Raw genomic sequence first — 13793 nt, forward strand, 5'->3', positions numbered from 1 at the left:
TCCTTCCACCCTGCTGTCAGTTAGTATGACTAAAAGCACGCTGCTTTTGTTTTTTCAGAGGAAATACTTTGTCCTGGCTGTCATACACCAATGCTATTCTGTGAACTCTAAAAGCAGAAGCTGTATGATGTACTCACAGCAGTGATGGAATCCTGGGACTGGTGGTTATGTTTTTCACATCTGAATCTTTCCCCAGGCAGTACTGGCCAAGAAGTAACATATGTGGAAAATATGATATTACATTTACACCTAGAAGCAGTTTCAACATGTATTTCAGTAGCAAGGCCAAGGTCTGAAAGGAGCATGGAGAAAGACCTGCTCGGTCTTCCCTCACTCTGCCAACGCACTTGATTTTTCACAGGCTAAACCCCTGCAGCGGCAGGATTACATTAGATCCTGGCCAAGATTTGTCTGATCAGCTGTGGACATCCTGGGCTTGCTTTACAGCCATCACAGAGGCAGAGAAATATATGGAGGATGCCATCTCACCCTCGCCTGGCCATGCAGGATGATGCAAGTCACACCCTCGCAGTGCTTGCTTCTCTGCTTTGGACGTTGGGATGACTGGGCTCCGTGTGGGCACCTCCACTGCTGATCTGAGCAGCACAGAGGGTCTTGGAGCCAGGGAGCCTGGTTGAAAGTTTACCTCCATCTATCCGGACTGGCCAAACCCCTAATGCTGAACATCTGACTCCTCCTCCCACTACTTGGTTCCAAAACACGGTGGTGTTACTGGAGACAGGCAGTCTTGGGTGTGGCTGCTATCTTGTCTCTTGATGAAAGGTTCTGGTTCCTGCCAGCAGGTTTAGCTTTCTCAAGGGTTATGGTTTTCTCATTCCCTCTTCTGAGATGATGCAAGCCTAACAAGTCTGTACCTCTAATTTTGTTCCCACCCATCAGTCTCCTGTCAATGCAGACTGTCAGGAGCTGTCTCACACTTTGTTTTCAGGCAGCACCTAGCACGGTAAGCTCGCAGCATTGACTGAACTGCAACACACTTTTGAAAAAATAAAATATAGCAAACAAATTTTTTAAAAGGTCAGTAATAATACCTAGAAGCAAAGCATGCAAGTGGGTAGCTTTCCTGTCCAAAGTAGATTTAAGGTGTGAAAGAACTGCTGTATCTCTGACCAACTGACAATCTGTAAAACAAAGGCCATTACTTTTGAAGCATCAATTCTTTTATCTTAGTTGTTACTGTGTTAAAAGCATCTCTTGATTTAAAGAATGAAAGTGTTTGGAGCTTTCAGCACATGTCTAAATAATTCATTCCAGTGGTTAGTCATTTGCACTGTTAAAAACATTGCTTTGTACCGCTATTCTAAATCTATTCTACTTCTGCTGTCATTGTGCTTGTTTCTAACAGCCTGAAGATTAACAGAGATTCTTTTGAGCCTGAAGGCTGTAATAAAGTGCCAAAGGATGTAGCCTCTGGATTTTATTAATTTTATTCAGTATTTATGCAATGCATTTGTACTTCATGGTTTACAAGGTCCCTGTCAGACTCCCACCGTGCAAGTGTTTGTACAAACCCAGAACCAGTCCCTATCCTAATGGTGTTATTACCCAGAGAGAGTATGTTTGGGTGCCTCACCATTCCCAGTTGTCACTCTCTTCCTCTGACTGTGCACAACAGACAACCTCCTCCATCATTTTATGTCTTAAACCTCTCCATCTTTTCTGATTTCAGTTGACACCACTTCGAGACATCGACTGGCTGCTGTGGTCAGAGACCATGAGTGCAGCCAGAAGGAACGCCAAGTGAGGAAGGAGAGTAGCTACATTAGCATCCTTGGCAGTTTGGGGCCGTTAGTGGCCTCTTGCTGGCACACCCTTGTTTGTGAGCATCATGACAAAAGACAAGCAACAAAGCAGTATCACCGGCAATGGGCCATTCCTTATCAGCATGAGGGGCAGCACCGGGAAGGTGTGAAGATGTCTGTGTAAACACCTAACAAGCAGACAGCAGAGACTGGCATCAAGACCTGCCTTAAGGTGGGAATCAAAATCCCAACAGCATGTTGCTAAGCTCTTCCCTGAAAAACTTATTGCCCTCCTAGCCTTTGAATCTTTTAGTTTTATCAGGAAAATAGTTTCACTTCTGCTTTTCTCCCTAGGTCAGCACTGGGCTCCTTTCCCAGACCAAGTTTTTGAGCTAATTTTAAAAAGACAGTCTTTCCCATGAGACAGTGAGGAGGCAGATGTGCTCTCTGACATGCCATGGCACATCTGCTGGCACTGCTGTGCTCCATTCTTTGGTATCTCCAATGAATCAGATGGTGTCTCTCTGGTGGGAATGCTTGCCCTTGAAGACACTTTCTTCTTCCTTTCTTTCTCAGAAGAATGGGACAGTCAGACATAGCACTGGGGTCCCACCCAGACATTATGGTAGGAGACAGGAGATCCAGCCTGGAAAAATATTTGGAGTTAAGAATGTTTTGAAAGACTAGACTAGAGGGGTCAGGCATGCCAGGAGAAAGATTTGCTATTTGTAGCAAATCCAGTGTCAGCCATGTGAACAGAGAGGCAGGGCTGGAGGCACAGTGTGGGAAAGCAGGCAAACAAGCCCAACAGCTTCTCTGTGGCTAAAAGGTTTGAATGCTGGCATGTTTATCAGGTTTGTTTGGCAAGAAGGTGTTCTTTTCTTTGAGACATTGGTCTTGGTGCTTGAGACCCTTAGGAAGAGGAGGACTGGTCATCCACATTATGTCAATGAAGATAGATGAAAACCTTTCATTCTCCTTTTCTCCTCCTCCTCCTGTTTTCTCCTCATTTTCTTACCACAGAAGGAGACAGCTTTCCTCATCTTGCTCTCATCTTCTCACCTGACCCTGGATTTCCTCACACCTATTTACATTCATTTTCCTTCTTAACCTTCCCTTAGTACCCCAGTTTATAAGGAGTGCAGATCACCCTCAACTCTAATTTTTGCCCAGTATCCTCCTTTTCCTCCTGGTCAACACTATTTTCTGGATCTATACCTCTTCTCTTGTTCTTCCCTCTTTCCAATCTCTCTCTTTTCCCTGACACACTTATCTCTGGTATGCCTTGCAAACTCTGTGTCCTCACAGTTTATTGCCTACAGCCTCTCCTGTCCTGCCTGCCACTGAGAGATCAGTTTTCTCACATGTTCTATTCACTACATCACCTGCTCTTTGCAGTTTCCTTGGGCTTCCTCTCCCCCATCACATCAAACATAAGGTGCTGGCCTGCACTGCTGACACTGCTGGGCTTGTTGCACTGTCACACCTCTGTGGGTTTGGAGGAGGCAGCCCCTGTGAGGCCATGCTGCTGCTGCTGGCTTATGCTGCCTGCTTCCAACCCAATGTGCATTTTCCCAGATTCCTTCTGCTCACATCAACAGCCTCAGGGCTGTTTTGGATCCGATATTAATATTCACTTTTGCATCAGTCCCTATAGCCATCATTCCCTGTGATACGGGGAATAGACAAAGCTTGTGACAGCAGATAAGCTACTGGAGCACTGTCTAATCAAAACCTCTGATTGACTCCATCTCATTGTGTTTGACTCCTTTGTCTGTCTGTGATCCCTTGGCTGAGAATGTGATCTTCCCAGGGCAGTACAGTCTTTTGGCCTTTTATCTTCCCAGCACCATCAGTGCCACACCATGAGGATGACAGCCAGTCTCTTCAGTAATATGGATGTTAGCAAAACCAGAAAAAAATATCCAGCTCCACGTTTAAGGGTCACAATAGCTACCTTAAATTAGATAGAAACTGCAGAAGGGCCTTGCTTGGAGAGAAAATGAGATTGTGAGTAGAGGAGTAGAGCTTCATGCTGGCTTTCACATTGATGCTCTTCACAGAATCATCTAGGTTGGAAAAGACCTTGAAGATCATCCAGTCCAACCATTAACCTAACACTGACAGTTCCCAGCTACACCAGATCCCTCAGCACTAAATTGGCCCGAATCTTAAACACCTCCAGGGATGGGGACTCCACCACCTCCCTGGGCAGCCCATTCCAACGCCCAGCAACCTGTTCTGTAGGGAGTTGAGACCCGTTCTTCATAGGATTTGAGACCCCGAGGCTCATGCTCTTCAGGCTGAGTCAAGACTTATCCATTTGCTGGCAAATAGAGAGCTAAATAGGCAGACAGACCCCATCCTCACAATCTGAAGGGAAAGAGTCGTTCAGAGTTCCCAAAAAGCAGATAAGAAGCCCTTGAAGCTCGGAAGACAGCTTGGGGCTGTGCATCCCAGTGAGACAGAGGTGCCGCTTTGAGGGAGGAGGTTGATGTGCAGGTCCGGGGCAGAGGCAGGATGTCCGTGTTTCCTGGTGGAAGTCATCAATCTGCCCAGCATGCTGGTCACTGTCATGCTCATCTTGAGACACCTTATGCTGCCTTTTTGTTGCATTGGGACCATGTCTGTCCTGGGGTAATGCATGTCAGTCGTGGAGTGGGGTGTTTAAATGCATCGCCTGGCCTAGGTTTGCCTGGGGAGCATGGCTTACCATGCTTGTGAAAATCTTTTCCTCTGCTGCCCAGGTAATTGCAAGTGGGATCAGACCAACATCTAATAGATAAGGTTTAGCTTCAGTTCTTGATTTCCCAGGAGCCTTTTTACATCCAGCAAAATGAAACTTTAAGCCTGCTTTTTGGAACTGCTGTCTTCAGGACAGGCTGTGTCTGTGCTTTTAGTTCCATCATGTTTCCTGAACATGACTAACTCTTTCTGTCAGAGCTGGGTGACCATGCACCTGCCTGGATCGAAACCAAGCCCACTTACTACATTTCCTGTTGTTCCCCAGCCTGCCCAGACCATCTCTGTCTCCCCCAGCTGGTAACACCATACCAAGAGGTGCAGATGTATTTCCTTACCTTGATACTTCTAGAAGTCATCCCTGAGTAGAGAAATTAGAGTCTTAGAGTCCAACCTATTTTTAGCACTTTTACAGGCTCCATCTCTGACCTTGGGCAGGCACTTTAACCATCCGCTCTCCCATTTCGTCATGTGCAATACGGACTACTCCTACCTCATCTGCAAAGCACTTGTGGGATGGTAGCACTTGGAGATTTTTGCCTGGAAATCACTTTAACAGTATAAACCAGCTTTGTCTAAAAGCAACCTGTGCCTTATTGGCACCCAGGATTTTTTAAGGTTTTTGGCAACACATATGATCATATCTAACTTCTTGGGTGGGAAACTGCACATTTTCTGGACTCTGAGGAACTGCTCCGTAGTCTCCTTTCCATCCTCACTGTTCTGAAAACATTTATTTTCCCAGTCCCTGAAGGAATACAGCCTTTACACAGCAGTAGCTCTGCTGATCATAAACTCAGAGGAGTGGTTTCATTCCCTTTAAGTAGATTTTTTTTTTTTTTTGCTAGTTCTATAGGTATGGTCAAAATATTCAGAGGTGGGTGTTGATTAGGTGTATGTGATCCGAGTGTCTTCATCTTTCTGCCTCTTGTTAATCTCTCCTGCAGGAAGGTCTGCCAAGGTGAGGTGATGCTGTTCCACAGGAGGGTTTTGGATGCTCATTACAGCTCCCGGAGAGACAGGAGGAGAATGCCTTTCCCAGGTGCCTTAGCAGCACATGGCTGGCAGCAACAGTGGTGACAGACACCCCAAAAAGGGGCAAAGTGGGTTCCCAGCAGTGCCGGTATCCTACCACCTATCTCCCTCGCCCTCTCCCTTAGCCAGGCTCACGGCTGGAGAGGGCAGCTAACACTTTCTTCGGGGTGGTGAATGTGACTTTGCAGCATCCCCCTGGCAGCTCCAGGGAGATTTCTGGCTGCGTCAGCCAAAATTCCTGCTGGGGACTCTGCTGCAATGCAGCACACCACACCCCCGCCGGCGCTGAGCCCCAGCCTGGACAGCCGTTGCTGCTCAGCTCTGGCCCCACACAAGCTTCCCTCCTCTTCCCAAGGAGCCCTGATGATTTCAGGTTGCTTGGCATTATCTCCTGCAGGCAGTTGGCATCCAGAGCGTGTGTCAGCGCAGCCTGGCGCACGTTCGGTTTCACAACGTGCTGCCGGCAGAAAGCGCTGGCTCCCCGAAGGGACTGGCTGTGGTTTCGTATTTCATTTCCCTCGCACGCTACACCCAAATTCCAGACGCTTTCTGGCTTCGCTACTGCATGGACTCAGAGCACAGGTCCTTTGCTGTACCCAGTGGAGGCAGACGGGGCTTCCCTCAGCTCCAGGGAGTGGACCATGAAGACGTCAATTGTATTTTTGCTTTGCATCTCAGTTTTCCCAGGCTTTTCCCAGGGCAGAGTTGTTGGAGATGATGAAACTGGTTTTGCCGAGTGTAACATGTTCTTCTCTGGACAAGTCCCACCCGAAGGATTTACGGAGCCTTTCCACGTGAAAATCTGTCAGCAGTACAACAAAGAGCCACGCTTTGCAACCCTCTACAGTACTAAGGACAAAATCCCTCTTTATTCAGCTTTTAAGTATACAAAGGCAGCACAAAACGAGGAGGAGAACTGGCTGGTTGAACCTCAGGTAGGTCAGCTTTTCCTTCGCTGTAAAGCAAATGTTCCTGGAGACCGTTTCCTCAGGGGTGAAGCTGGGGCTAGGATTTTGCAAAGGAGGCAGGAGCAATGCTTGCTGAACTTCTTTCAGTTTTAATTTAACATGAGCAGAGCTTATTTTTGTGCTTGGAACTGAGCAGGCAAATAGTTCCTTGTCCCACGGGGCTTTTAATGAAAGCTGGGAGAGGAGAGGAAAATCATCTTTGACACCAGCTGATGTGCCTGTCCTGCCCAGCGAGCTATCACGGGCAGGGAGCACTGCCGGTGGGTAGCAGGGTTAAACATCGCAGTGTCAAGCTGAAGTTTGTTCTGTTGCCAGCGTGATCGCAGTGTTGATAAGAGCTCTCTAGCTTCGCTGCGCAGGGATAAAACACCCATTTGCGGTTCACCAAACTGATGCTGCAGCTTTTTGTTGTGTCCCTGTGTTGCAGACTCTGGTAGGGAAATGAGTTGCCGTGTCCTGGAGCGTGCAGGCTTCAGTCAGGTCAGAAGTGTGCAGGATAAAATTAATTTCCCCCGGAGCCTCAGTGGTTTTGACTCCCCTGACACTTGGCATGTTTAAGCAAGTCCTTCAGGTTGTTAAATGTAAAGGAAATCCTTAAAAGTTTGCCAGTGTCCCAAGAGAACATGTATGCTTTACCTATCTTTATTTTTTTCCCTGTTTCAAGTTTTTCAGCAGTGATCATGGGGAATTTTGTAGCATCTATTGAGGTCAGGAAAGATTGGCAGCAGGCAAGGGTGCTTCATCAGGGAAGGAATGGCTGCAGTATCAGAGCAGTGTGTTGGGAGCAGGGCCCTCGGTTGCTGGGTGCTGGATGTAGCCTGAATCAAAGCTCACCCCTGTGCCAAGAGAGTGGCTGCCATGATCATTTTCCTCGTGTGCAGTGATGAGATACTAAGACCATGAGGTCACAGTCAGTGGAGACTTGAAATCTTGTGTCCCTGTCTTTACCTTGGACTGTCTCGCTGCTCTCTGGGCTGGGTTTTGAGTTGCACGAGTTCCCTAGGGCCTTTTGATCTGCTCTCTTTCCACTTCACAGTGGCTGTGGGAGGTGTCGGCTTGCCCTTTTAAAACAGGGGGAAGCTTTTTGTAGACTTCCATTATGGAGCTGAGGAAGAGTAATGAGTTTTTAAAGCACAAAGAGGACCTAGGCGAGTGAGCATCTGCTGTCAGTGCTGTGAAGGCAGCAAGGCAAAGCAGCAGAGATGAGATCCTTTCCCATTTGCCTTTGCTGCTGATACCCTTTGTCACCTCTAGCCACCATATCTCCTCCTGCTCCCCATGGTCTGACTCACCAGACCTGCCCAGGCAGGCTTGAAAGGCGTTCCTACCATGGAGCAGCAGGCAGCCCAGCAGCTTCAGTTCTACAGCTCTTCCCTCTACCTGGATCCCCTGCCCTCCCTGCTCCATCCTTCTTCACCCCTCATTTTGTCATCATCCCTGCCAGCCATCCAGAGACCTAGACCTTGTGTCTCCTGCCTCTAAACCATATCGCATCCCCAGAAATAATTGGCCAGGTGTTATCTTTAGTTTCTCTGGCTTCTCCAGAGCATCCCTGTGGGTTGCTGTGCGTCCATTCTTAGTTTACACTAATGGGTCCCCTTCACCCACTGCTGAAATGCAGGTGTCTCAGAGGTAGGAGGAGCAGCTCGGCAATTCACTGAAAGAACCTCAGTCTGATACAGAAAACCACTAAAAAATAATTATCTGAAGAATCTGTAAGGAGAAGAAATCCAAACTACAAAAATTTCCTATAACTCAAGAAATAAGCATCTACAGCCCTCTCAGATACTGCCACACCGTGTCTGGGATGGGGAAAAGATTTTGCGGTCATTATGTGTGTACCTATCAAGACTAGGTCAGATGGTTAGGAAAGGTCAGATGGCTGCTGAAGGGAACCCTTAGCAACACCTGCTCTGCAGCATAGCCCTGTGAGGTTATATTGCCTGTTTTATGGGTAATTTTCTTGCCAAGGCCGGGGTAGCTGGGTATGAGCAGACTCAGCTACACAGTAGCATGTGGTTATGCCTATGTGCATGCACATGGAGGTACAGAGACACAGCAAGCAGAAAGAAAACACTATAAAAATGCTCTCTGCACTCTAGTGGGGGCCTCAGGGTTGCCACATGCTTTTATTTTGGGTAATGATGTAAGTGGTGAGGGCACCATCTCACTCAGTGCATGCCTACCTCCTCAGGAATGTCTGTCTGAGAAACAAATGCCAAATGTAGCACAGGGGCAGTAATTGGGTGAGAAGTGTGAGGAATGTTAGTGCCACCCACTGCCGATTGGCAGCTGGAAACAGCAAATTAATTCAGCAATTAGTGAAAAATTAGAGAGCAGGCAAGGTAGGCTGATGAGCAGGGCATTGATGGGACTCTCTCAGGCTTGGGTCTGAAAATCTGCTCTGCCACAGATTTCCTAGGGGTTAAGAGCAAGTCACCTTTAGGTGGCTTTCACTTCATGTCATTTCAGTTGTCTGAAAATCTATGGTTTTGACTCTTTCTATAGCTTAGAGAGAGGTGGAAAACTCTGGAGTTGCTTTTTCTATCCTTATGTATGACAAGCTGAATGAATCACCTTGTGTTTTCATTTGGTTGATGACTAACCACCAGCCAGATGACCAAGGTGGGATTTGCATAGCCCAACTCTAGCTACCTCTGAGCTACTCTTGCCAGCTCTCTTGGTAGACGGTCAGGAGAAACAGGTAATTCTAGAGCCACTCATGTGAACGTCGTACAACAGAAACCTGGGTCTAAAACGCACTGTGCCTCCTCCCTGGGACCTGTAATAAAGGTAGATGAAGTATGTCCACAGCAGTCAAAGATGTAAGCGTGACTGAGGAAAGAGTGAGGGGAGTGGGATGCTGAAGTTCACCTGGAATGGTGCTAGGGTGGGGAAGGTGGGAGGTAACAGTGTTCTAATGACCAAAGTTGTTGGAAGTTACCTGCTCTAATAGCTGTGTGTTGCCAAACTTTTAATCCCCCTCTGCCTTTACTCCTTCTGTGAAAGTGCAACTCCCACTTTATGAAACACATCAATATTGTAACAACGATACAGGTGTTCAGATGCGTAATTTATTTTTAAATCCCCATCCTATGGATGAGGTGTTTACCTGTCTGCTTGGATCTTGCCCTTAGCTGTTCCAGATTATTTGAACAGGTGGCTTATGGCTGGCTCCATGAATGCAGGTATGCTTTGGCAGTGACAAAACCAAAAACTTTTTGAAGCAGTGAGGAAAGGTAGGTTGCAATATAGATTAGATGCAGTGTCAGAGACAGCTGCCTTTGGGGCTGAGCTGGAGTAGGCAGGAAAACCTCAGTTACACATGAGTTATTACAAACCATAATATGAGTTATTATAAGCATAACTCGGTGATGTCAGAGCCTTACGCATGAACAGCCACATTTTTATCATGTTCTTTTTTAATTGTGCCTAAACAATCTCAATGGTTTGTGCAAAAGCCTTCAGCTGAACAGGTAATCGGAGACATGTTTTCTTGATAGGCACCTCAAGGTTTGCATGCATCAGCTCATAAGGAGAGAAAATGAAGTTTATACCATTTGCTTCATGTAGGCTGGGAATCTCTGTCAGGAGACAGAGCTGACCCATCTTAGGTCTACATGTCCTTGTGGAGTGGCACCTCAGCCCTCTTCCACCATTTCATTTCATTTGCCGAGACAGCAGTAGAGTCCTGAAGCAGGAAAGGGGCTGCAGTGCTGCCGTGGGAACAAGAAGGGGTGAGTGTCTCTGCAAGGGTGTCAGGCTCAAAAGGGCCATAACACAGGGAGCTGCTCCCAAGCACAGCTTCATCCCTGTGCCTGCTCTCCCACCACCCATACTGTGAGATTAAATGCACCGGGTGCATCCCTTGTCCCTTGGCACAACACTGCCATCTCATCAGAACAGGGAAAATGGGTTGGGGGGCAGGAAGGGACAGTGATTTTGTGGAATGCAAGATGTCTGGCCTCATTAGCCAGCTGCAGCCCATGACTTTGGGGTGTCTGAGCAAGAGGAGCAGAATAAGGCAGAAGCACAGGATGAGTCTTTTTAAAGTGGTGTATTTAGAAAAAGCTATACTTGCGCATCAGCACTTAGAACTTGCTGTGATCCTTCCGGTCCGAAAGCAATCAGATGCTTCAAAATGAAGTGCAAGCAACCTCCTAGCAGGACACGGGGGTAATGCAGCCCTCTGCAGTGGCCAACGTTGGCACTGTGACCAGCCTTAGTGCAGAGGGAGCCCTGAGCCTGGACCGCAGGGGCTTGGCTGCTGCAGGAGGCCAGCCAGAGCTCAGTCCTACAGCAAGAGTGAGGGATAGCTGCTGACAGCCTCTGACGATGGCTCTTTCACCCTGGCTCTCCGCAAAAGCTGTTGCAGAGCTGTGAGAAGGTGATGCGGCTCTGAGAGGATGCAAACTCTGTGTGAGGTTGCAAGGATGTAAGTGGACAACTGTCCAAGCACATTGCAGGATGGCCAAGGGAAGGGGAAGGATGACTGGGGAGTGATCCAAGGTGGAAAACGAATTGTTTGCCATAGGTGCCTCTAAAGTACATATTATATGGTGCAATAAACAGTCTGTAGGCCAGGAGCAAAGATAGCAGAGTTAATTGGTCCAGCACAGCACTGGAACCTGAGGGCCACAGCCTCAGAAACAGACTACAGGAGTCAGCAACTGCTGGAGCCTGTCTGTCACCCCTGAGCTACTACCAACATGGTCACCCTCTAATTTTGGGAAGAAAATGACAATCTGGCACACCCCCTTGGAGCAGCTGCAGGCAGTGTCAATAGGAGTGACTAAGAAGCACATAGAGCTGCAGCCATCCAGGAAAGACCTGAGCACACCCTGACATTTAGTGCTCCTTCTCCCACTACTCATTACCTCCCTGTGCATGGTTCTGTGCGTAACTCCAGGACAAATTCCTGATGCAGCAATTGCTACCTCTTGCTCTGCAGCATGGGAATGGTGGACACGAGCAAGTAGCACAGATTCCATCAAGGACACGTGGTGATGGCATCCTTGCCCATGTTACATCGTGAAGGAGGTTCAGACTGTTAATGATGTGAGGTTCAGACTATCAATGACAAGGCTTCAGAGAGCTAGGAGCTTACTGCCACGTCTGTGTTCAAGGCGGGGAAGTTCAGGTCATCTGCCATGTGCCTGGTTTTATTCTGGCTTCTTACACAATCAGTGGTGAGAAGTAAATTACTTCTCTAAGCATCTTATATACCATGGGTTTTTTTTTCCGTGGTTTGGATTTGGTAGTTTAGAGGGACTGAATTAAGGTGCCACAGTAGGTGCTTAAATGAACCATTGTATGAGGTGAGAACATTGTCCTAAATCAAGCCATCTATTGGTCTTAAAAATCTTTTCTAGAAAGAGAACCACAAGTTAGCAGCTTGGTGCAGGATGACTGGTGGGATTTTGGAGGCTGTGCTGTGTTGTGTTCCAGACTGGAGAGATGCAAGCATCCCTTGCAGCCTAAACCTATGTGTTTGTCAGGGTAGCCAAGTAGATCATATGCTCCTCTGAAGCACTGCAAGGAAAATAAGGAGGGAGAGCAGAATGTGGTCTGAAGCAAATTTCATCCAGTAACATTTCTCTCTACTATTTCAGATAGACGATCCAGAAAATGACCTGCATGAGATGGTTCATGAAGCCAATATTGTTGGTACTGTGGCCAACCTTGGTGCAAATCAAGCCCTGACCTCAGACTATGTGGGCTCTGGTTACGAGAGAGGGTTGCTCAATCCCAGCTTGCTCAATGAGGAGGATTTCCAGATGGCCACTTACACGCTCACGAACGCCGTGCCTCTGAGCCCATCTCTGAGCAAAAGCTGGCACAGAGACATCGGGAGGGTAGTGGAGCAAGCTCTGGTCCCTCACTGCTCCAAGAAGGATCATCTGTATCTCCTTGCAGGTGCAATTCCTTCCAGTGTCCGAGTTAAAGGCAAGGTGTCAGTGCCAGAGACCCTCTGGCTGGCAGCCTGCTGTGATGCTCCGGAGGGGTGGTCCCTGGGACTAGTGAAAAAAATGAATGATGAAAACAGCTTGGTGGACCTTGTGGTGGGAGAACTGGAGAAGCAACTTCTATCAGGAGTTCACTTGTTCAAGGGCAACTGTGGGGAAGACCATCAAAGCCAGGGGAAAACAGAAGCAATACTGCAAGCTGTCAGTCAGATCCGCTCTGGAGAGCAAGTAGGAATAAGTGACAACCAGGAGGCCAAAGACAGCGGCTTTGTGAGAAAAGTGGCTGGCATCATTGCTACCCCTTTCATCAAGATTCTGGAACTCCTCATCTACGTATTTGTGGAGCTGGTGAAATTTGTGTTTTATTTTCTGTGGCTTGTTATCAAGCGAGTTGGTGGTACAGTTCTGGATGGAGTCTATAGCCTATGGAAGGGGGTGGTGTCCTACCTTAAAGCCATCAGCATGGTGCTCATCAGCATCCCCTATGATGTGGGGAGGGTCATCGTCAACATCTTCCTGGGCTTCCTGCAAATTGTTCAAGATGTGGTGTCCCTCACCTACAGCATCCTGCGCATCCCCGTGGGGTTTGTCCTTCACCTTGCGGCTTTCCCTTACCACTCCATCTGTGCCATTCCCTCCGTCCTCAGAGACATGGCCACTGGGATTGGGGGCACCTTCTCACTGGTCATCGATGCCACAGCTGCACTTCTGCACGGCTTTTATTACCTGGCTGGTCACATAGTCAAACGGTTTGTCCCTAAAGGCTCCTCTGATGACTGATACGGATGGGAATCAAGGCTACCAAAACACGGAGTGAAGGAGGACTGAGGCAATGCTTTAAGATATGTGGCCAAATGCTGTCAATTTTGTTCTGGTATTTATTGTAGTGACATTAATAATAATGAACCAACTGGGGTGTAACAGGGAGGGCTGAGGTAACGTCGCTGAGCGCTGCCACCATTGTAACTCAAGTTCTGTGTGTTGTAAAGTGTTTGGGTTTTATCAGTGCAGGCCACAAAGTTTCTGTGATTTGTACATGCCAAGATGCTTCTTCTGGAAGATTTGCCCTAAATGTGTTATGAGGTTATTTCTTTCTGGCTATGATAACACTGAGACTTATGCACTGGCAGCGAGTTCTGCAGAAGCCCATCCCTGCCAGGGAGGAGGTGGTGATGAGTGGAGGATTTTAGTTACAGAGGGTTTTCTGGGACCCGGAGAAAGGAGAAGGAGGCAAGGGTGCAAGGATTTGGGTCTGGGAAACAGTGGGGTGTGGGATGGGATGGGAGCAAGGTCCTGCTGTTGGTTGCACTGCTTACTGC

The 13793-nt window shown here is 47.8% G+C and overlaps 1 protein-coding gene across 1 annotated transcript; it reads left to right on the forward strand.

Annotated features, from left to right (window-relative positions):
• Window positions 1-5848: 5848 nt before the first annotated feature.
• ENDOD1 (endonuclease domain containing 1) lies at window positions 5849-13546 on the forward strand. The gene is made up of 2 exons (XM_026858462.1): window positions 5849-6475; window positions 12121-13546. The coding sequence occupies exons 1-2, from the start codon at window positions 6182-6184 to the stop codon at window positions 13252-13254; spliced, it is 1428 nt and encodes a 475-aa protein (XP_026714263.1). The 5' UTR covers window positions 5849-6181; the 3' UTR covers window positions 13255-13546.
• Window positions 13547-13793: the final 247 nt, after the last annotated feature.

The sequence above is a fragment of the Athene cunicularia genome, assembly GCF_003259725.1.
Source record: "Athene cunicularia isolate RWA chromosome 1 unlocalized genomic scaffold, athCun1 chr1_part1, whole genome shotgun sequence".
In the NCBI taxonomy this organism is placed as follows: domain Eukaryota; kingdom Metazoa; phylum Chordata; class Aves; order Strigiformes; family Strigidae; genus Athene; species Athene cunicularia.